This window comes from Thermobia domestica, chromosome 1, assembly GCF_964235325.1.
Source record: "Thermobia domestica chromosome 1, izTheDome1.hap1.1, whole genome shotgun sequence".
Lineage (NCBI taxonomy): Eukaryota > Metazoa > Arthropoda > Insecta > Zygentoma > Lepismatidae > Thermobia > Thermobia domestica.
The window spans coordinates 372,238,004-372,256,752 of record NC_137454.1 but is presented as its reverse complement, the minus strand read 5'-3'; the positions used below and the strand labels follow the sequence as shown (position 1 = coordinate 372,256,752).

Below are 18,749 nucleotides of genomic sequence, written 5' to 3'. Positions count from 1 at the left end.
GTCCTCGTCTGCTTCTTGTAGTAATCCAACGTGAGGTGTAGTACTCCAACGTAAATACATGTAGTTGATGTTTACAAACAGGAGCATGTGTGATTGCTTATAAACACAAGTACGTGGTACATTACAATATTAAGTTTTATTTTTCTCAAACTAAGGGAAGAAAACTTTTTACAAGAAATAGTACTTTAGGTAAGTTTTCTTTATTGTTTGAAGCGATATAACCAATTTTTATCGATGTGACTTGTCTCCCAAGCCGCCACTGCGGAGACTTTAAAACGGCAACCAATATGATTCTTATCAATTGGTTTTATTAAAATAAATGTTTGGCCTGCGAACCGTCTACTTTTGCATACAGTATAAATTTAGTTGTTGGATTATACACTTTTTACGTATCAAGTGTATCCGGAATTTTGTTAATAAATAATTATCATAATAACAAATAATAACTGCCCGAAATAGCATTCATTAAATTTGTCTTAAAGAAAGGTTGGTGGACAAATTTAAACTTTAGGAGTTAAAAGTTAGGAAATAGGCATTCAAATATACGAGCACGTATCACTTAAACCATATCTCGTGATACTGGAAACAATATTACGAAGAGTATGGTAATTCGAAGCTTAATTTTTAGACATTGAAAATAACGGATGCATTGCAATCCAGCTAATTGGACAACCTTTGAAACTTATTTACTATGTTCAGGAATGTTTTCGAAAACTATATTTGGCCCACCAACTTAAATTGTCGTCAAATAGCTACAAAAAGAATAATAAAATTGGTGTCTGGAAAGGATCCTAGGTAAAATAACTTTTATAGCATTAATGTGAAAAATACTTGTATATCTTCCTGAGTGATTTTCCATGTTCCTATTTGTTTTAAATTAGAACATTGTTATATATTCGACATTTTTTTTCGAATGATATCAATAATTAAACAAACTCATATTTTGGGTTTCATCCGTGTTATTTATTTTAACTTAAACTTCAACACACTAATTGTTTTCATTATTATAAGCTTCAATATTTGTATGTGTATGAATTTTAGTTTTCTTTTAAGAATTTTAACAGTACTAAAATAATACTTCATGTTTTTTGTAGTTTTCAAGAATTCATTCCAAGCCCCATCTAAGTTTTCATTGTCTGTCTTATTAAGAAACTAATTTTTAATGAGATGTATAATGCGTAACTGGCCTTCTGTATTTCTCATATATAAATTTTAAAAATGATTTGCTTAAGAAATATGTTTGTGTTCAAATAAATATTTGCGTCAACACAAACAGTTTGTTTTTTCTTCCAAACCATTTGAAATATTTCGCAATCTTTGATTCGATTATATACTTTGTCATGCCCACATGTGTGCCTTAGCATTGAAAAATAACCTTGTGTACACTTCAGCTTTCCCGAAGAACCAAATTTTAAACACTATTGAGAAGTTCTAAACAAGTACTGAAGGAAAAAGAATAACTGAAAATCTATTTCAAGTCTATCTTTCTTACAGAAAAAAAGTAAATGTTAATTTTATTTAATTAAAGATGGTATCGGAAACTTGCTGAATAATAGAAAGAATCTCTCCTATTTGTATCTACTTAAGACATATATCATTTCAACACACTCTAGTGTCTTCTTCAGTAATCCATACCTCGTTACATAACAAAGACTCATAAAAAAGATGTTCTATGCAGTGGTGCTATTCACTAGAACTGGTTGTTAAAATATTTCGACTTCGCAGAACAGTTTGTTATACCCAGACATAAACATATACACACAGGCCTAATCAAGAGTGAAAGAAAGACACCAAACAAATTAGTGAAAGCACTTCTGTACTTTTTTCCGCTCGCTTGTATTGTGAAAACAAACAACTTTCAATTGTTTCAATTCAATGGGCAGACGGAAATTTGAAAGGGAAGATAGAAATTTGAATATGAATTTCGGGATTTTGTCCGGGATACTAAGATCTGTAATGAATGTGATACGTATGTAAGGGGTCGTCCACACATTACGTAACGCGACAAAGGGGGAGAGGGGGTTCAGCCTTGCGTTACGAAGTATGACCCGGGAGAGGAGGTGGTTAACGTCTTCGTTAGTAACGTGTTTTTTTCTGTAATCTCTATTTTTATTCTGAATTTTATATATAATCTTTTAAACAGAATAATTTTATTCAGTTCTTTTCATTTTTATAAATAAATATTTATATTGTTTTGGAAAATTGAGAGTATACAGCCTATATAAATTGAATCATGCAGAAGGGATTTGAAGACGCTACTAGACACCAGCATGACTGATGATGAACCCTGCGTATATTACAATACAATAAAGTTCTGTTTTGTGACTATCGCCGCATTGTATTTACGGTACACGCTTTTCTGGAGTTAGTTGTTAGCGATCTTAATTACCGCTTGAAAATATCCTCGCGTTCCCACTCGTATTTCTATTTCTGAGAATAGATCTAAAATTTTTCGATTTGAATCATTACCCACTCTATTTTTCCAAGGGGTTTCGCATGTGAAACAGAAGAAACTCTTTTTTTTTTTGGGAAATGATATTTTCCGTGACATAACGATCCAAGCAAAATAAGATATAAAAAACCGAATTTGTTGGATATTTATCTCATACTAAATTTATTACCTTTAGATTTGAATTTTCCAATAGAAATCAAGTTTATTCGTATTGTGGCACTGATTTAGGACAAGAATAATTTGAAAAGGGGTAAACTGAAGTCCAAAGAAGATGGCAGAAAGCTTGTTCACAAACGAGATGTTCCTGCTACTTCAAGTGTGCAGCCACGTCGATTCTGTGGTCTATGGGGAAGAGAACTTCGTATCGTCGACATTGGAAGTTTCAAATACAGGAAGCATCCCGGGTTCCAGAAAAAGAGGTCAATATCAATTCTCTAGATCCTGTTTCACCTGTATCCTCCTGCAGCACTTCCTTCTTGCCAATCATCGGTGACCTAAGAGATTGGGTGCGCTCTCTGTGGAAAAATGACAGTATGGAATTTCAAAAAACTAAGACTGGTTAATTTGTAATAATCTCACTTTTACCACGGTGTAGAAGGGTTATTACAATTTATAGTTTGTCATATTTTAGGTTCTGGTGTTGATGGAGACTTCCACAGTAAAGGATATTATGTTTTCTACTATCCATATCAAACGTACATGCAGAATATGATTCCTTGTACTATTTACTGGATGATATTCAATAAACAACGTGCTAGATATACTTAATTAAAGATTAATTCGGTTACTCTTTTATCAGCCTCTTCATCAATTTACATATTATTATTATTATTAACATACACTTATCACATATAATCACACTTATTTTCAATATTTATTCCATTATTATTATATTTATCACTTTATATTGTCAAGGGCTGAATTTAGTAATAAGGCACTAGGTTCACATATCAACATATACATGTAGGAATCATCATCCAGCTAATTATCCATTACTCTGCGTTAAAAAAATTATTCATTGTACTATCTGATGGTTTTAATTTTAATCACAATATTATATACGAACTACAGTTCGGATAGCGTCGATGTTCGATCCGAGGCTCACAAATTTTAAAGACACATATTTTTACAATGCATATTACTTAACTCACAAAACGTCTTCTTTACTATAATATTTATCTCAGTTTGTTTATCCAAAAACGATTCGAAAAAATGTAATTTCTTTTAGATTTGGAATGTTTTAAATCATCCGGTACGGACCACTATCCCTTAAATATTCTCAAGAACAGTTTGTAATGCGTCGCTCAGCTATACAATAGCGGCGCATTACAAATTAAACAACCTTATGGGGTTAAAAAATTATTAAGGTACTACCATTTTCTAATACTTTGATTTTTCGGCGAAAAAACAGTGCAAATATATTCAAAATACAAGGATTTTGTAATGGAAAGTTCTGTCATTATTTTTTTTTATTATGATAACCCCCAAAATAAGCAAAATTGTTAAAAAAAAATCAAAAACAGTTACATAACAAAAGGGGGAGGGGTTCAGCCTTGCATTACGAAGTGCGACAAGGGAGAGAGAGGGGGTAAAATTGATCAAAAAGAGCGTTACGTAATATATGAACGGCCCCTAATGCCTATTAGTGTGCTAGCTATCTGCAACACATTTTTGAATGACTCCAATATCTTCATTGGTTCTCAAGATATGTACCTTCGAAGTAACAAATAAAACACAGTTCTGACCAGAGCAGAATGAAATATATTAAAAACTATACTTACAATGTGTTACAGTTTCAAGGACCTAACGTCCTCTTCATCAGACGTTAGGTCCTTGAAACTGTAACACATTGTAAGTATAGTTTTTAATATATTTCATTCTGCTCTGGTCAGAACTGTGTTTTATTTGTTACTCTACTTATCCAGAGCCATGGAGTTTGTTCACCTTCGAAGTAATGTGTACAAAATAAAGTGGTGTTTTTATCGATATCTCGATCGATTGCTTGTTATGACCAATACTATCATTTCTCAAAATATGACACTTTCCTGGTTGGACACACACACACATTATAGGACACAATAGGAATCATCCCTATATATATATATATATATATATATATATATATATATATATATATATATATATAAGAGAGAAAGAGAGAGAGAGGAGGGAGAGGGGCAAAGATAGAGAAAATCGATTGTTAAAAGATTAGAATAGCACCACTGGCTCTATGTCTTGAAGGAGTTAATGAGATGTGAATAATCGAAAAAACAAATGTACAAAGTACATAGAAAAAACTATGATAAATTTCTCCACTTAAACCACTTATTGAAAATTGAAATAGTTTTCCACATTCTACTAAGTAGGCTAAGTGTGGATAATTTTAAATAAACTCTGGTCGACAGTAAAGAAGGATCACGCACTACAAGTTTCAATTGTAGTCCAATAGATGTCAACCGTTGGAGGACGTTTACTGCCATCTAACGGCGAGACGTGTAACTTCTACTGCCTTTGTTGCAAAAAACAGTTCAAATATTCGGTTTCGTTCAAGAGTTATCGTGTACTCTAACGGATAAACCTAAGTCACTGTTATCCGTTAAGATGCTAACGGACAGACTTCGTTAACGAATTTGATCGAGATAATTGATCTAGCTATCTGTTGCAATAAACAGATTCAAACATTCGCTTTCGTTCAAGAGTTATCGTGTACACTAATGAACAATGTTAAGTCGCCATTATTCGTTAAGATGTCAACGTATTGACTTCATTAACGAACTCAGACAAAATGATATCTATTGCAAAAAAAGAAAAAAAAAAGCCCGCGTTCAAGAGTTTTCGTGGAAAGTAACTGGCGTACTAACCTTCCAACATTACAATATTGTTAAGTACGACTTGCGTGATCCTAATAAATGGCAAAAGTGTAGAAATTGATCGTAAGTTTTCTAGTACTTCGTTTATTTGTTTACCGATTATTCACGTCTCATTATCTCCTTGAAGATAGAGGATCCTTTTAAAGGTTTAGCGTATAACGAGGTATGAATTACTAAAGAAGACACCAGCGAGTATTGAAATGATATTATAATAAGTCAATTGGATACAAAGGTAAGAGATTCTTTCCAGAGTTATTAAAAAAAATCTACATAACCAAATTTACTCACGTCGACTGTACTTAGTAGACAAATATTAGTTTCCGAAATAAATAAATATAATATATATATCACAATAGAAAGGCTTTCAAAGTTTCATGAGTAAGACATGGCGCTTCTACCCGAGGTATGACCGAGATTCATTGAATAATATTTCTTGAAGAAACCCTTTGAGGAAAAGGTTTTTAGGTAAGTCGTGAGAAAATAGAAATAAATAACCAGAATTGAATTGAATAGAAAGAAAAAAGAAGGTAAAAGAAAGAAAGAAAAAAGAAGAAAGGAAGGAAGATAGATAATTGTAACAACAATCCCGGTTGGATATCATTCTTTCTTACCTTCAGTTAGAGTTTTGTTTCTTTAGGTACCGAACTAGTTCCCAGTCACCCCTATCACTGAGTTTGGTTATAATTCTAAATTTTAATGTAAAAGGTTATGAAAGTAATGGATGGTGATGATGACTAAATGTGGCGGATGAATTTCTGTGTGGATTATAATTGACAGAGAAGGTGCTGTAATAGGAATCTTTTCTGTTTTGCTTTCTCAAGTTTCTTAAGTCAGAGTAAATAAGCCAGTAACTTACAAGAAACTTAATGTTTAATATTTAACTCTCAACTAAATGTTTCTACCTACTTGGATAAGGTTGAGTATGTGGTCCAACAGCTGCTATACGTCGTACTCCCGATATATTTACACCATTTACACCACGAACAAGACTTCCTATCTCACTTTTATCCGACATTTTGGGAATTGAGTAAACTTTGCCTTCAGTAGCATTAGACCAATAGACAAATTTATGATCTGCTGTAATCGATGTAGGTGGTAGACCTGGAACAATTAATTTTCTATTATATTATAAATTACAAAATCATGGTGGTAAGCACAGAAATTGTAAAAACACTTGTTCAAAATCTCGTGCAGTTAAATATTATCTCGAACACTAACTTTTTGCCTAGTGCTCCTACGTACTTTACAGGGTGACATTTAAAATTTATTAAGTAATTACAAAAATATTTACTTCTTATATTCCGAAATTGTGATTAATTCTATTCTCTGTTGATATTTCAAAAGACATTTATTTATCATAACATTCATAGTAACACAAAAACATTGTGCAATCGACAACTTCGCGACTAACATCATTAGTTCTAGTGAATTCACATCAGCTGTCATAAATCTGAATGTAAATAACAATTTAGGATAAACTATTATTTTTAAAAAAGTCATTTGTTTCAAAAAATAATACTAATTATATATAATATATTACATTTAATTGATTTGTGTTTTATGTTTTTAGTGCTTCATTACTATTGTGTCATTTTCATGGGTATGTTAAGGTCACCCATGGAACATGTGTGTGTCGAAGTTCTAATCAATTTTTATTATTTGCATTAGTATTAGTACTGAATCTTATTTCAATATATAAATTTTATACTTTATGGTCTAGATTATTGTGTAATGTGGAGAAACAATATTAAATCACTTGCTTTTTTTCATGACAGTTCACAATATACAATCAAAGTTGGTAATTTTCAGCCGAAATATTTAAGAAATTGCATTATTCATGTGTTACATTATTGAAGAAAGTGTTATAAAGATTTTAACAGACTTTTATCATACATATATATACATAATATATGTATTAACTATCTAAATAGTAAACATGTGGGATATTCATACCTGAATCAGCATGAAGTGTCGAATTGACCAAAAGATTGCAATGACACCCATCCATTTCCGCTACGTAAATGTGATTTTTCCAACCATCCACCCATATTATTTTAGGGTTCATTTCGTCTGTTTGATCTATCGTCATTGCTTTACCAACTGCAGGATTTTCTGGACAATTACAAGCTTCCACCGTTACTATATCTCTCCTTTTAAAATTAAAGGACAAATAAAATTGAAACTACATTTTAAAAAAATATAAAATTTAGATGTGCAGAATAGCTCTACATAAAGTTGTAAATCACACCAGAAAAAAGAAATTGAAAATTATGCTTATATTAGAAATCTTCTAATATAATTAAGGCTACATGAAAGGAATTCTAAAAGAATCTTAAGCAAAAAGAAGCTCTTGTAATAAAACTTACTTATCAAAATGAAATTCTTACCAAATCTACAGAAATTGCTATTTTATGAATGAGGTAGAAAATGCATATCATTAATACTGTGAACAAAAAAGCACCTAGAAAACAATATGGCGCCCGCTCTAATACAAAAATTCTAATAGCGCCCAAGATCGAGTTGAGTTGATTTTGAATTTAACGTCCCGTTCAGCAGCGAGGCTATATGAGACGTGGACCTACTGATTAACGTGGAATCCGAACCACATGAGCTCCCGCCGGGAATCGAACCCGGGTCTTCCACGCCAAAGGCGCGTACGCTAACCGCTTAGCCACGGAGAGCTCACGCCCAAGATCGAATACTGCTCACTGCTCTCCCATATGGCCATGGAAGCACCTACACATCTCTCTAGACTTAATTCTATTCTCAGTTTCTTTATTGCTATAATACATTTTCACATACATTTCCCGCACATCGAATATTACCTAAGGAGAAACTCTTTCGATACCTTAATATCCAGATTCCGGGAGTCCGCAGAAAGAACTCTGACCTGAAATTTCTTCATAAAATAGTCAGTGGAAACTTAAGATTGGAAACATTACTTCAGGAACTATTCTTACATATCCCTCCGCGCATAACACGGGATACTCACCTATTCTATCTTGCCTGCCTAGGTTGGCTTTTTTTTTTTAAAACAGAATACCGAACTGTTTATAATCATCTAACAACTGATGTGGACATGCTTTTTCGAGCTCCCCAGTGTTTGAAAGAGCAATTAAATGAGTTTTGGCGAAATAATATTACTTTTGCACTCTTTGTTGACGTTGTTTGTTTGTTGTTTTTTTCCTGTTTGTCAACATTTCTCTGTGTAAAATGGCAAAATTATGCTGTATCTGGGAATTTGTTCAATAAATAAATAAATAAATATACACATAGGCTAAATGCAAATATTGTCGATAAATCTCTGATCTTAAGTCCTATACAAGAAATCATAAATAACTCCAGTGAAAATGAAAAATAAGACTTCTTCCCAGTATGATGAGATTTCTTTTCTAATTTGAAGCAGTTTTTTAAGTTTATATGGATATTTTATATTTTACAATCCATTCAGTACTGATTTGTCCCCGAAACATTGGAGTTCCTAGTTGTCAAACTCCATATAAAATTGGCAAGAAAGAGTACTTTGAACTATGAACAAATATTGTGTTTATCCACCTTTTCCAAACAAAGGTCTTGAAAAATTTATGTATAAAAACTTAATTAGCTTCCTTAATAATTGTAATTTGATTTCTACAACTGAAAATGGAATTAGATTAAACAAGTCTAATGAAATTGCTCTTTACTCATTTCTCTATTCTGTTTTAAATTCATTAAACAATCAGGGGCATACAACAGGAATTTGTATGGATCTTAGCGAAGTACTTACTATTATAACCGTTCTTTAATTATTGAGCCATTAAAATACATCAATTTTTCATTTTGCACACTTAGTTTAATAAATATATAAGAGAAGTGTACATTTTACAACCACACAAATTTTAAGATGTCTGCTTCATTTTTTACTCAATCATTCTCATAGTTGAATAATAAGGCATTCTTAAAATCAGAATAGGTATGAAGACTACTCCTAATGGCCTTGAACCATGTTAAACAAGGTGGCAATAGTATATGTGGTAACAACTTTAAAAATTGAGACTCGTGTACGCCCATTAGTTCACACTCGTCCTCAAATTTTTCAAGAAACCCTCTCGCGGGTATATCTTCCGGTACACCACTAAATTTAGTAAGTGCTTTTACTTCACTAAACCGTAATGATTTCCCTGTGTTGGCCTTCAAATACCTGTAGTGATTACGTTTCTGCCTGGATGATTGCCTCGTTCTCCTTTCTCCTTCGGTACTATCTTCATTACAGCTTGAAGATTCATTACATTCAAAAGTTGCTCTGGGATGATGTGTAGATTCCCAACCGATGGATGTAGGGTGTACAGTATTCGTGTGCCCGCCATTTCGCACTGCACTCTCGTGAACACACTTTTCTTTAATGAAGTTCACTTCATCCTGCAACTGTTTAATTTGATTGGCATGTTCATTTACCGCTGTTTCTATAATATCTACAGAGTCCTGAACCTCGGTGCATCTCTGTACTATCTTCTTCATATCTTCATCATAACGTCCAAATTTGGCTGCAATTTGCTGGTTCACCTGATTTAATTGTTCTTGTATTTGGTCCCATTTGCCGTCGTTACGTTGCTGCAATTGCTCTAGCTTTTCATCAAAATGTTGTGCCTGTAGATTCATTTTTTGGTCTAACTTCTCAAACTGTTCATCACTTCTTCGAGCTTGATCTCGAGCTTGGTCCTTAATTTGTTGAGATATCTCTCTCAAGACGTCTATCAGGTTCTCTGGAGAATTTCTTTCAGTCTGGACAGTGTGATTATTAGTCGCTTCACTATCCGTAGCACTCATGATATTTCTGTTTATTACTTTGCCACTTCTCAAAAAAGATAAATTGATGTATTTTAATGGCTCAATAATTAAAGAACCGTTATACTATAGCTGCTAATGAAATTTTACTTTAATTCCATAATACTGTAATTTTTAGTGGAAAATATCTATCAATGGTTTAAATCTTATATCTTAATCTGGAGTCAATTTGTTAAAATTATAATAGAAAGAATGAAAAAGTGACTACTGGACTGAGATTCGAACCTGGGTCCTCCGGCATACAGTGCCGATGCGTTAACCACAACGCCACTCAATCCGCTTTCCAGAACAGCCATTCACTCTCGAGGTCAGTACTCTCATCTTGACCCACGTGGGTTGTATCACAGACCCTTGGTGGGATTGGACAATCCTGTGTCCTTATACCGAGCACCTTATGACTGTTTTCATATATACTGATGAAAGGAAGAAACAACAGATTTTTCATTTTACACGCCAAGTCCCCCAGTCCAGTAAGTCACTTTTTCACTCTGCGTTAGAATTTGCACCTATAGAGAATTTGGTGTGCAAAATGAAAAATCGGTTGGTTCCTCTTTTCATTAGTATATTTGTTAAAATTAGTTGTCAAACTCACATTTCAAATTTAGAAAAAACAGCTTTACAAAAGAAACTGAATAATACAAAAAATGTAACCTAATAATTGCAAGGAAACAATCTTTTATTTTTTCTTACGATTAATATGGCTCATTTTTTTATTATATTGTCTATGTACCAATTTTGACTTACTTTTTTCTACTTTTCCTATATCCGAAGAAAGGTTGCACATGTGATCCATCTGCTTTGCTCCTCATAAGATTTCCAACGTCTTTTCTGTTAACTTCAATCCAAAACAATGAACTGTGAAGAAATGAAAGAAATTATTTAGAATGAAATCATTCACTTTAAAATACTCATCATTTATGGTACATGTAAACGGATGGAATGGCAAGATATATATGAATATTTTCTTTTACGCACAGAAAGTTTCTTAACTGTAACACAATAACTTTGATAGGACTGAGACAAGTTTCTAGTAAAACCTATTTGAGACTATTAGTGCTACTAAGGTAAAAGAATCTCACGCTTTGGATGAGTGTATATAATTAAAACTAATTTTCAAACTTATTATTCTAAATTTCTAGTCAGTCTTACTTGAAGACGATCGAATTTTAAATACGGTATATCTTTAAAGAATTATTAACTCCTACAAAATAATCTCATTTTTTTAAAAAAAAAATTCAGGCATTACTCTGTACAAAAGAAGAAAGTTCGAACATTTGCTAAAAGAAATAAAAAAAATAAGCAGTAAGGCTGAAGACCATTTAATTTTCTCAACCCTCAGAGCATTCTACATTCTTCTTGTTGAGCGGATTTTCACTTTATTTCTCCTATGCCCATGAGACGAGACAACAGTATCAAAAACTTGGTAGTGTATATATTTAGTCTTTCTAGACTGTTTGTCTCATAACTATCATGTAATTAAGCATCCATATATTAATGTTCGAGCGTCATATTACACCCACATAACACATTTTTCAAGGTAAGTTGCCTGTCAGAAGGATTTCCAGCAGTTATTAAACTTTTTTTTTAACTATTTGTTTAAGAAAAAGTGTAGGGTTTCCAAACTTAGATATTTCGACTGAATATGCTCGAATTTCTGAATAATATCGCGAACTACTTGAGCTTGGTACCACAGTTCTAAAAATATAATACTTCGAAAGCAGATTATTCGTACTTTTGGTAGCGTATAGCTCTAACAGGAGACTTTAGTTTCATGCTTATCAGAATATGTTCATTTTGTATGAAAAAAAAAGTAACCCCATTGTTCGGTGTTTTGTCGCAGTCCGTATATTAGATTATAGCTAGTTTCTGCGCCAGAGCCTTCAGCCCGCTGTATACTATAGATTAAAAGCGTACGAAAGACAGAAAGAAAGAGAAAAAGAAAGAAAAAAGAAAGGAAAAAAAGAAAGAAAGAAAGAGAGAGAGAGAGAGAGAGAGAGAGAGAGAGAGAGAGAAACAATATACTTTAAGTTAAAAAATTAAATCTCGAAAATACAATAACAGTACAAATAAACAAATATTAATGCCCAAAGTTAAATATAGTTACGGACCTTGCCGTATTTTGAAATAATTAAATTCAAGTAATGCAGTTTTTAAGTTGTAACTAAATTTTTATAATACTTTTAAGACTGCAAATTGAACACTAACGACATTTATTGGCGTCAGGCAGGAAAAATGCATCTAGCGACACCTATTAGATTGCTTCAATTTTTACTATTAGAAATTAGCGTGATACGCTGATATATTTGTCTTTTAAAAATAAGATTTAATCTTTTATTTTTTATTATATTATTTATAATTAAAAAGATAAAGAGAAACATTATTTAATATGATATTTAATCCTATCTATCTTCGAATGGCAATCTGTTCAAAATACTATAATTTAGCATTTATTTGTTATTGTTAAATAGAAGATCATAGTGATCGCGAACACTCGTGAAGCTTGATTTAAATTTACCAATTTCACCCCCCAGTAGAAAGCAAGGGTGTCAACCCCCCCATTCATGAAATTTTGCCACTGTCGTTTCTCGTGCTATACGGAGATGATCATCTGAGGGAACAATGTTGTCAGATTGCCTCTAAGTTTCGTTTTATTGTTATTGTTGTGATCATTATTTTATATTTTTCTATTGTTATTGTTATCATTTAATTCGTATAGTTGTTAGTGTTTGTGTTATAGATCTTAAAGTGCTTTTTCTGTCGCTTGTTTGCCATATCTTTTACGTTTGGCAACACTGTTGGTACATTTCTTTGTTTCACTTTTTCTCAAGTGTCCATTCGGAAGATAGCTCCACAAATCGTCCTGAATTCTTCCGATGTATCACAAGTGAGGGAAAGCAGTTCTATGATTTGTGTAAAGCCAGGCTTCTTGAAAGAATATTACAAATGAATTATGTAATTACAGACACTTGGTCAATTTATATTTTATTAATTTATAAAGAAAAGAATACAGTAAACAATATATCTATTGTACTATTCATTATCGAAAGATAAAATTTCCTTCGATGTGAACCAAAAAAAGTTTGTGTTTGCGTTTTTAAACTGACACTTCATTTGTGTTCCGATTTCTGATTTTTACTCCCTCAATGATTTATGTTAAATCGTAGCTCCCGTCTTCCGGAGATTGGTGAGGGTTACACTTCGATGAAAATAAAATAATTTTCTGTTGGGTTTATAATCAGCCAAGTGACTAATGCTTTGCAAGTTCTTGTAAATAGTTTCGCAATCTATTAATGAAATTTAGTGCACTATTCGATTATTTGTAATTCTTCCAATTTAGTACTGTGCACAAGTTGATTTACTTTCCTTAAAGTATAGTTCTCCAGAACAAAACAGTAACTAAGCAATCTAAGTCATTTAGACAAGGAATATCAGAAGTCGGAACTTAAATAAAATAAGACCCGTAACAAAAAAGCCTTAAGACTTTTTTTTATTAAACACATTTTATTTAATAAAATGCATTTATGTCCTAAATACTTTAAGTATTTTAAAATTATGACATTAAGTATGAGAAGATATAAAATATGTATAACGTTTTATTTTTGTTTATCAGCTAGGAGCAACTTCTTTTTATTAACCTTGCATTCCAGGTGTCATTTCCCTATGTGCGTGATGTAATACGAGATTTTCATTTACTCTTAAAAGACTGTCTAAACCGTTATATAGGGCATAGTTATTGTGCATGCGTGAGGAGAGCATTCATATTACTGATTTTTTTTAAAAAAAATATTTGCATTATAAAACATTTGGACTGAAAAAGGGAAATTTTGATGTTCGAAAGGGATTTTGTACTGTTTTAGGTTGACAACACTGGCCGGAGATCAAAGACAAAGTTTCTTTTTTCTCTTTTCCGATCTCGAATTTGTTAATTGTTTATCGTCAAAACAAACACACGTGTGTCGTAATTGAATGATCCTTTAGGCCTGCCATTTATGAAGATATTTTTTCTCTCTTTCTTTTCTGTCAGTAAGGTGCTATCACCTTGTAACGATATTCTTTGTATTTTTAGTGTAATTCTAAATATCTTTTATTATACTTCTGGGCAATGTGAGGCTTTAAATTATACACTAACTAGTTAGATGATGATGATACGAAAAAAGAGAGAGAATCAAAAATTGATTCTAATATGTTAATTTGATGAATTTTGTGTTCTTTCGTTGTCATGACGACGGATAATCAATAAATTATTATTCCAGAACCATCTTAAGGAAGGGATATGCACGTAATATTTTGAGGTGTAGTTATTTTAGTGATTATATGATATAATAGTTCACGAATCCTCGCATAATTAAAAGAGGTATTTTATTTCAACAATTGTGTGCCACATAGCTAAAATATGACTGAGGACCTATATATAGCAAATTATGCTGTTATAACCTAAGGAGAAATAGCAGAACTTACTCATGCCTTGCATACACTAAAAAAAAATCATCATCTCCAGGATTAATACCACCCTCAATAAAGGATACGTTTTCATGATATCCCCATGGATGCCACTGGTATTTCGCAACGGAGTATTTTATGACATCCACTTGCATGTCACTGATACGTAAGAGACTAAGAAAGACGCTGCCTGATCAGAGTTGTCCCTATATTCAGTAATTTTCGTCCTTTGAAAATTGAGATGCACAGTGGTTGTAAAAGTACCACTTGTACACTCATGTCCAAAATGATTGTCGCATATCTATAACTGTCTTCTTGTAAGAATATAATTTGATAATGGTTTTGCAGGCTACTTTCAATATTATTACTATGTGTATAATCGGGAAATGTATACTTGTAGTAAACGTTATAGGAAAAGAATTAAAAATAAAAAAATTAGAATGAGTAAAACAAAATGTTGCTAAATGGACAAGAAATTTTTATTTTCGTTTTATTGTTTTTACTTAACTGCTCTTTGGACATGAAATTTGCCACATACATGTCTTTGCCAATTACACACATACTAACATTGTAAGAAATACCGGGCGAATTCCTTATCAAATTATATTCCTATAACATATTTATAAACATGCGACAATAATTTTGGACATGAGTGTACATTACAAATTTATTATTATTATTATTATTATTATTATTATTATTATTATTATTATTATTAATAATAATAATAATAATAATAATAATAATAATAATAATAATAATAAAAAAATAAGGGAACTAAATTATTTTTCACTAAAAATAGATAAAAAAATTTCACATTTTAAAATAAAGTAAAAAATGTTACTTTTCTATGCAACTCACTCTTCCATTACTATACATCTAGTAGTAGAAATGATAATGTAGAATCAGAAGATTAAATTGCAAATTAGTTAAAGTGTACTATTACTTTCTTAAAATTTAATTACTCACGTAAACTTGCCTTTGAAATGGTGATATATCTATGGTTTGAATATATTTTTGGCGCTTTAATATTACTTTCGAATGAATGAATCCTTTCTCTGCTTGGTTTAAGTCCAAGTAATGTACAACTGATTCTGAACTCTTCTCATCTACTTCTGACCAATAAACATATCTTCCAACCCAATCAATGGCAATGCTTACTCCAGTCCTATTTAATGTTAATATCTAAATAAGACATAAGAAATAAAATATATCAATTATAAAATTTGTTAATATTAATAACAAAATTATCAAATATTTGAAACTTTTTAGGTTGTATATCAATTATAAAATTTGTTAATATTAATAAAATTATCAAATATTTGAAACTTTTAGGTTGTAATTATGTTTCTTAAAAATAACATCCATTTCTAAAATTAAAAAGCTCACTCCTTGGTCTTTTTTTATATCCTGCAATCAGTTTAAAAATAAAATCACAATAAATGTCGATTTTTCGCTGACAGGTGTCAGCATTGTTAACACATGGGAAGAAAAACATTTTGTATACTGTGAAGAAGTTAGAGTTTCTACTATAAATATTTAAGGTATATTGTTATCTATTAAAAACAATACCGCAATTGCGGGCTACTTGGACCCTTAAGGGGCTACTTGAGCCCATACCAAAAATTCGTTTATAGTCCCATATGCAATGCAATAATGAGTGAGTTCAGAGCTAGATCCATTAGATGGGATCATAATGCAGGCGTACACACATTGAAACTAGTTCTGTGGTAGGCTACGATTGAGCAGCATTGCTGAGAAACGTCGTTGACAAAAAGAGTGTATTTATTGACCGCCAAACTTTTATGTGTGGACACTATTTGCAAGGAAGTGGAACCATGCTGAGTAAACACATAAGTAGTTACATATAGGTTAATGAAACTGACATGGTAAACTTTCTCATATAAAATAAGATGTGTGCGTAATTGCATTATTTATGAAGTGTGTACATATGGCCTGGAAAACATGGATATTTTGTCCCACCACATCTTTTGTTATCTTTATCCCACCCCATTCTTTGTTATATTTATCAATGAAAAATAAAGGTCTGTTGTCACGTGTCACACAAGTAAGGACTTGTCATTGTTTCCTTAAGGATATCGGTACAAAATGGTACATCAATATAAAAGATTGCATGCAGGTCGAAAATATGCTGATTTTTCATAACAGCTTGAATAATGTTTACCAGCAATTCAGTCGGGGAAAATGTCGCAAAAAGAAATAGAAGCTCACTACAAGATAAGTCGTTCCACCATAGAAAGAAGAGTAAAAGACATGTCAAGGCAGAATCCGGCCATCTGAAAGTGTTCACTGAAGAAAAAAAATTAGCCTTCGCTAGTCATCTTCATAAAGTTTGTGATTTCGGATTCCTCGTTAATTAACTTGATTTCAGATTTATTGTGAAGTCCTATTTAGCCATGCATGGGAGAACTGTCATTGCTTTCTAAGACAATCTTCCCAGTCGAGATTGGGTGAAGTTATTTTATAAACGGCACCTCCAGTCAACGACTAGATTCACTGCTAATATAGATAGGGCTCGTGCAGCTGTAGAAGAAAATGTAATCAGCTATTACAGTCATTATATTTGATAATACCTCTTAACATGTTCTCTTTGTGGTATGCAGTAAATAAAAAGTGTTGTTCTTGGAACACCTACGTCCTGCTTTGTCTCAGAGCAGATTTCAATAGTTTTCTGTAGGAAAATATGGGGGTGGGTTCAAGTAACTCGAACGCGAGTCTTACTTGGACCCATTTTTTACAATAATCGCCTGTGCTTTGTTTCCAATATATGTAACTAAAACTGTCCTCGATATGTACAATAAAGCCTGTAGTTCCACTTAATATGGGTTATGACAATAACTTTCGAGTTTTCGTGGATGAAAACAGACCGAAAGAACGAATTTGTTGCAAAATTGGGTCCAAGTAGCCCGCATCTACGGTACGTTTCTAAAATATAAATCCAAGGTTAGTTTCCTCAAGTATTATACCTTCTGCTCAGACTTATTAATTTAATTTAATGATTATTTTCCAATCCCAACAGTTTATATACGAAATGATACATGAGAAGACCGATCTTATCAGTATACACACACACACACAGCGGCAATTTGAAATCGAGACTGATTTTTTTTCTCGTAGCGTAGCTATACAAATAAGCTGTGGTGCAAAGAAAACTGAGACCAAGTCCATTGATCTTGGCTTTCAGTTACATGAGAAGGTGCGGTCTAGACAAATGTTGTAAAGCTATATCGTGAGTTCAACACGGAACACAGAGCGAACATCAAGTTTTGTACGCGTCTGCGTAAGGCTGCTACAGAAATTTATCAAATGTTGCAACAGGTGTATTGGCCACTTGTTTATAACGTGCGCGCGTATTTACATGGCATTTCAAGGAGGGAGGAGAGTCGATTGAAGACTACGAATATCCGGGTACAGCAAGGAGAGTGCGAGCACAGAAATTGGTGGAGAAAGTGAGGATGCTGATCACGGCAGACCGAAATGCGACACTGCGAGTTCTTGCTGAGGCGTTGCATGTGTATAAAGATACTGTGTGGCAAATAATAACCCACGATCTCAGCACAGCTAAGCAAATAATACCCCACGAAGAGAAAAGTCTGTGTCCGTTTCATGTCTCATTCCTTAACAAATGACCAACAAAGGGACAGGGTTGATTACTGTAAAGAACTGATTGCTACCGCCAATAGAGACCCAAACTTCCTCCTGAATATCGTTACTTGGGATAAAACATGAGTTTTTCAATATGACCCGTCGGCAAAACGTCAGAGTGCAAAGTGGAATTCTCCTAATTCTCCAGAAGCCAAAAACCCGCGTCAGTCAAAATTCAAAATCAAGTTTTTACTCATTGTCTTTTACGTTAGTACGGACATTGTGCATAAGGAATTTGTCCCTACAGAACAGACAACTAATGCCTCAGTTTACCTTGAAGTATTGAAGCGGTTACTGCAACGTATCACGAGTGTGAGGCCCAAGGATCGGGATGACGTTCAGTGCCATCTGCTTCATGACAATGCCCCAAGTCACAAGGTAGTGACTGTGCACGACTTTTTGCCCCAAAGGGGATCTGTAAGTTGTCCCACCCTCCCTATACATAATATCTGGCCCCTTGCGATTACTTTCTATTTCCTAAATGCAAGTCTGTACTC

The 18,749-nt window shown here is 32.8% G+C and overlaps 1 protein-coding gene across 3 annotated transcripts in view; it reads right to left on the bottom strand.

The window, feature by feature from the left end:
- The window catches only part of sev (receptor protein-tyrosine kinase sevenless), a 343,357-nt gene that overhangs the window by 52,157 nt on the left and 272,451 nt on the right, over positions 1-18,749 (bottom strand). For all 3 annotated transcript variants that reach the window (XM_081730952.1, XM_081730963.1, XM_081730953.1), the window contains exons 21-24: positions 15,566-15,771; positions 10,891-11,001; positions 7,276-7,472; positions 6,229-6,423 (exon numbers count right to left, since the gene is read on the bottom strand). In XM_081730952.1, coding sequence (XP_081587078.1) covers positions 6,229-6,423; positions 7,276-7,472; positions 10,891-11,001; positions 15,566-15,771 — 709 coding nt within the window. The remainder of the gene's footprint in view (positions 1-6,228; positions 6,424-7,275; positions 7,473-10,890; positions 11,002-15,565; positions 15,772-18,749) is intronic.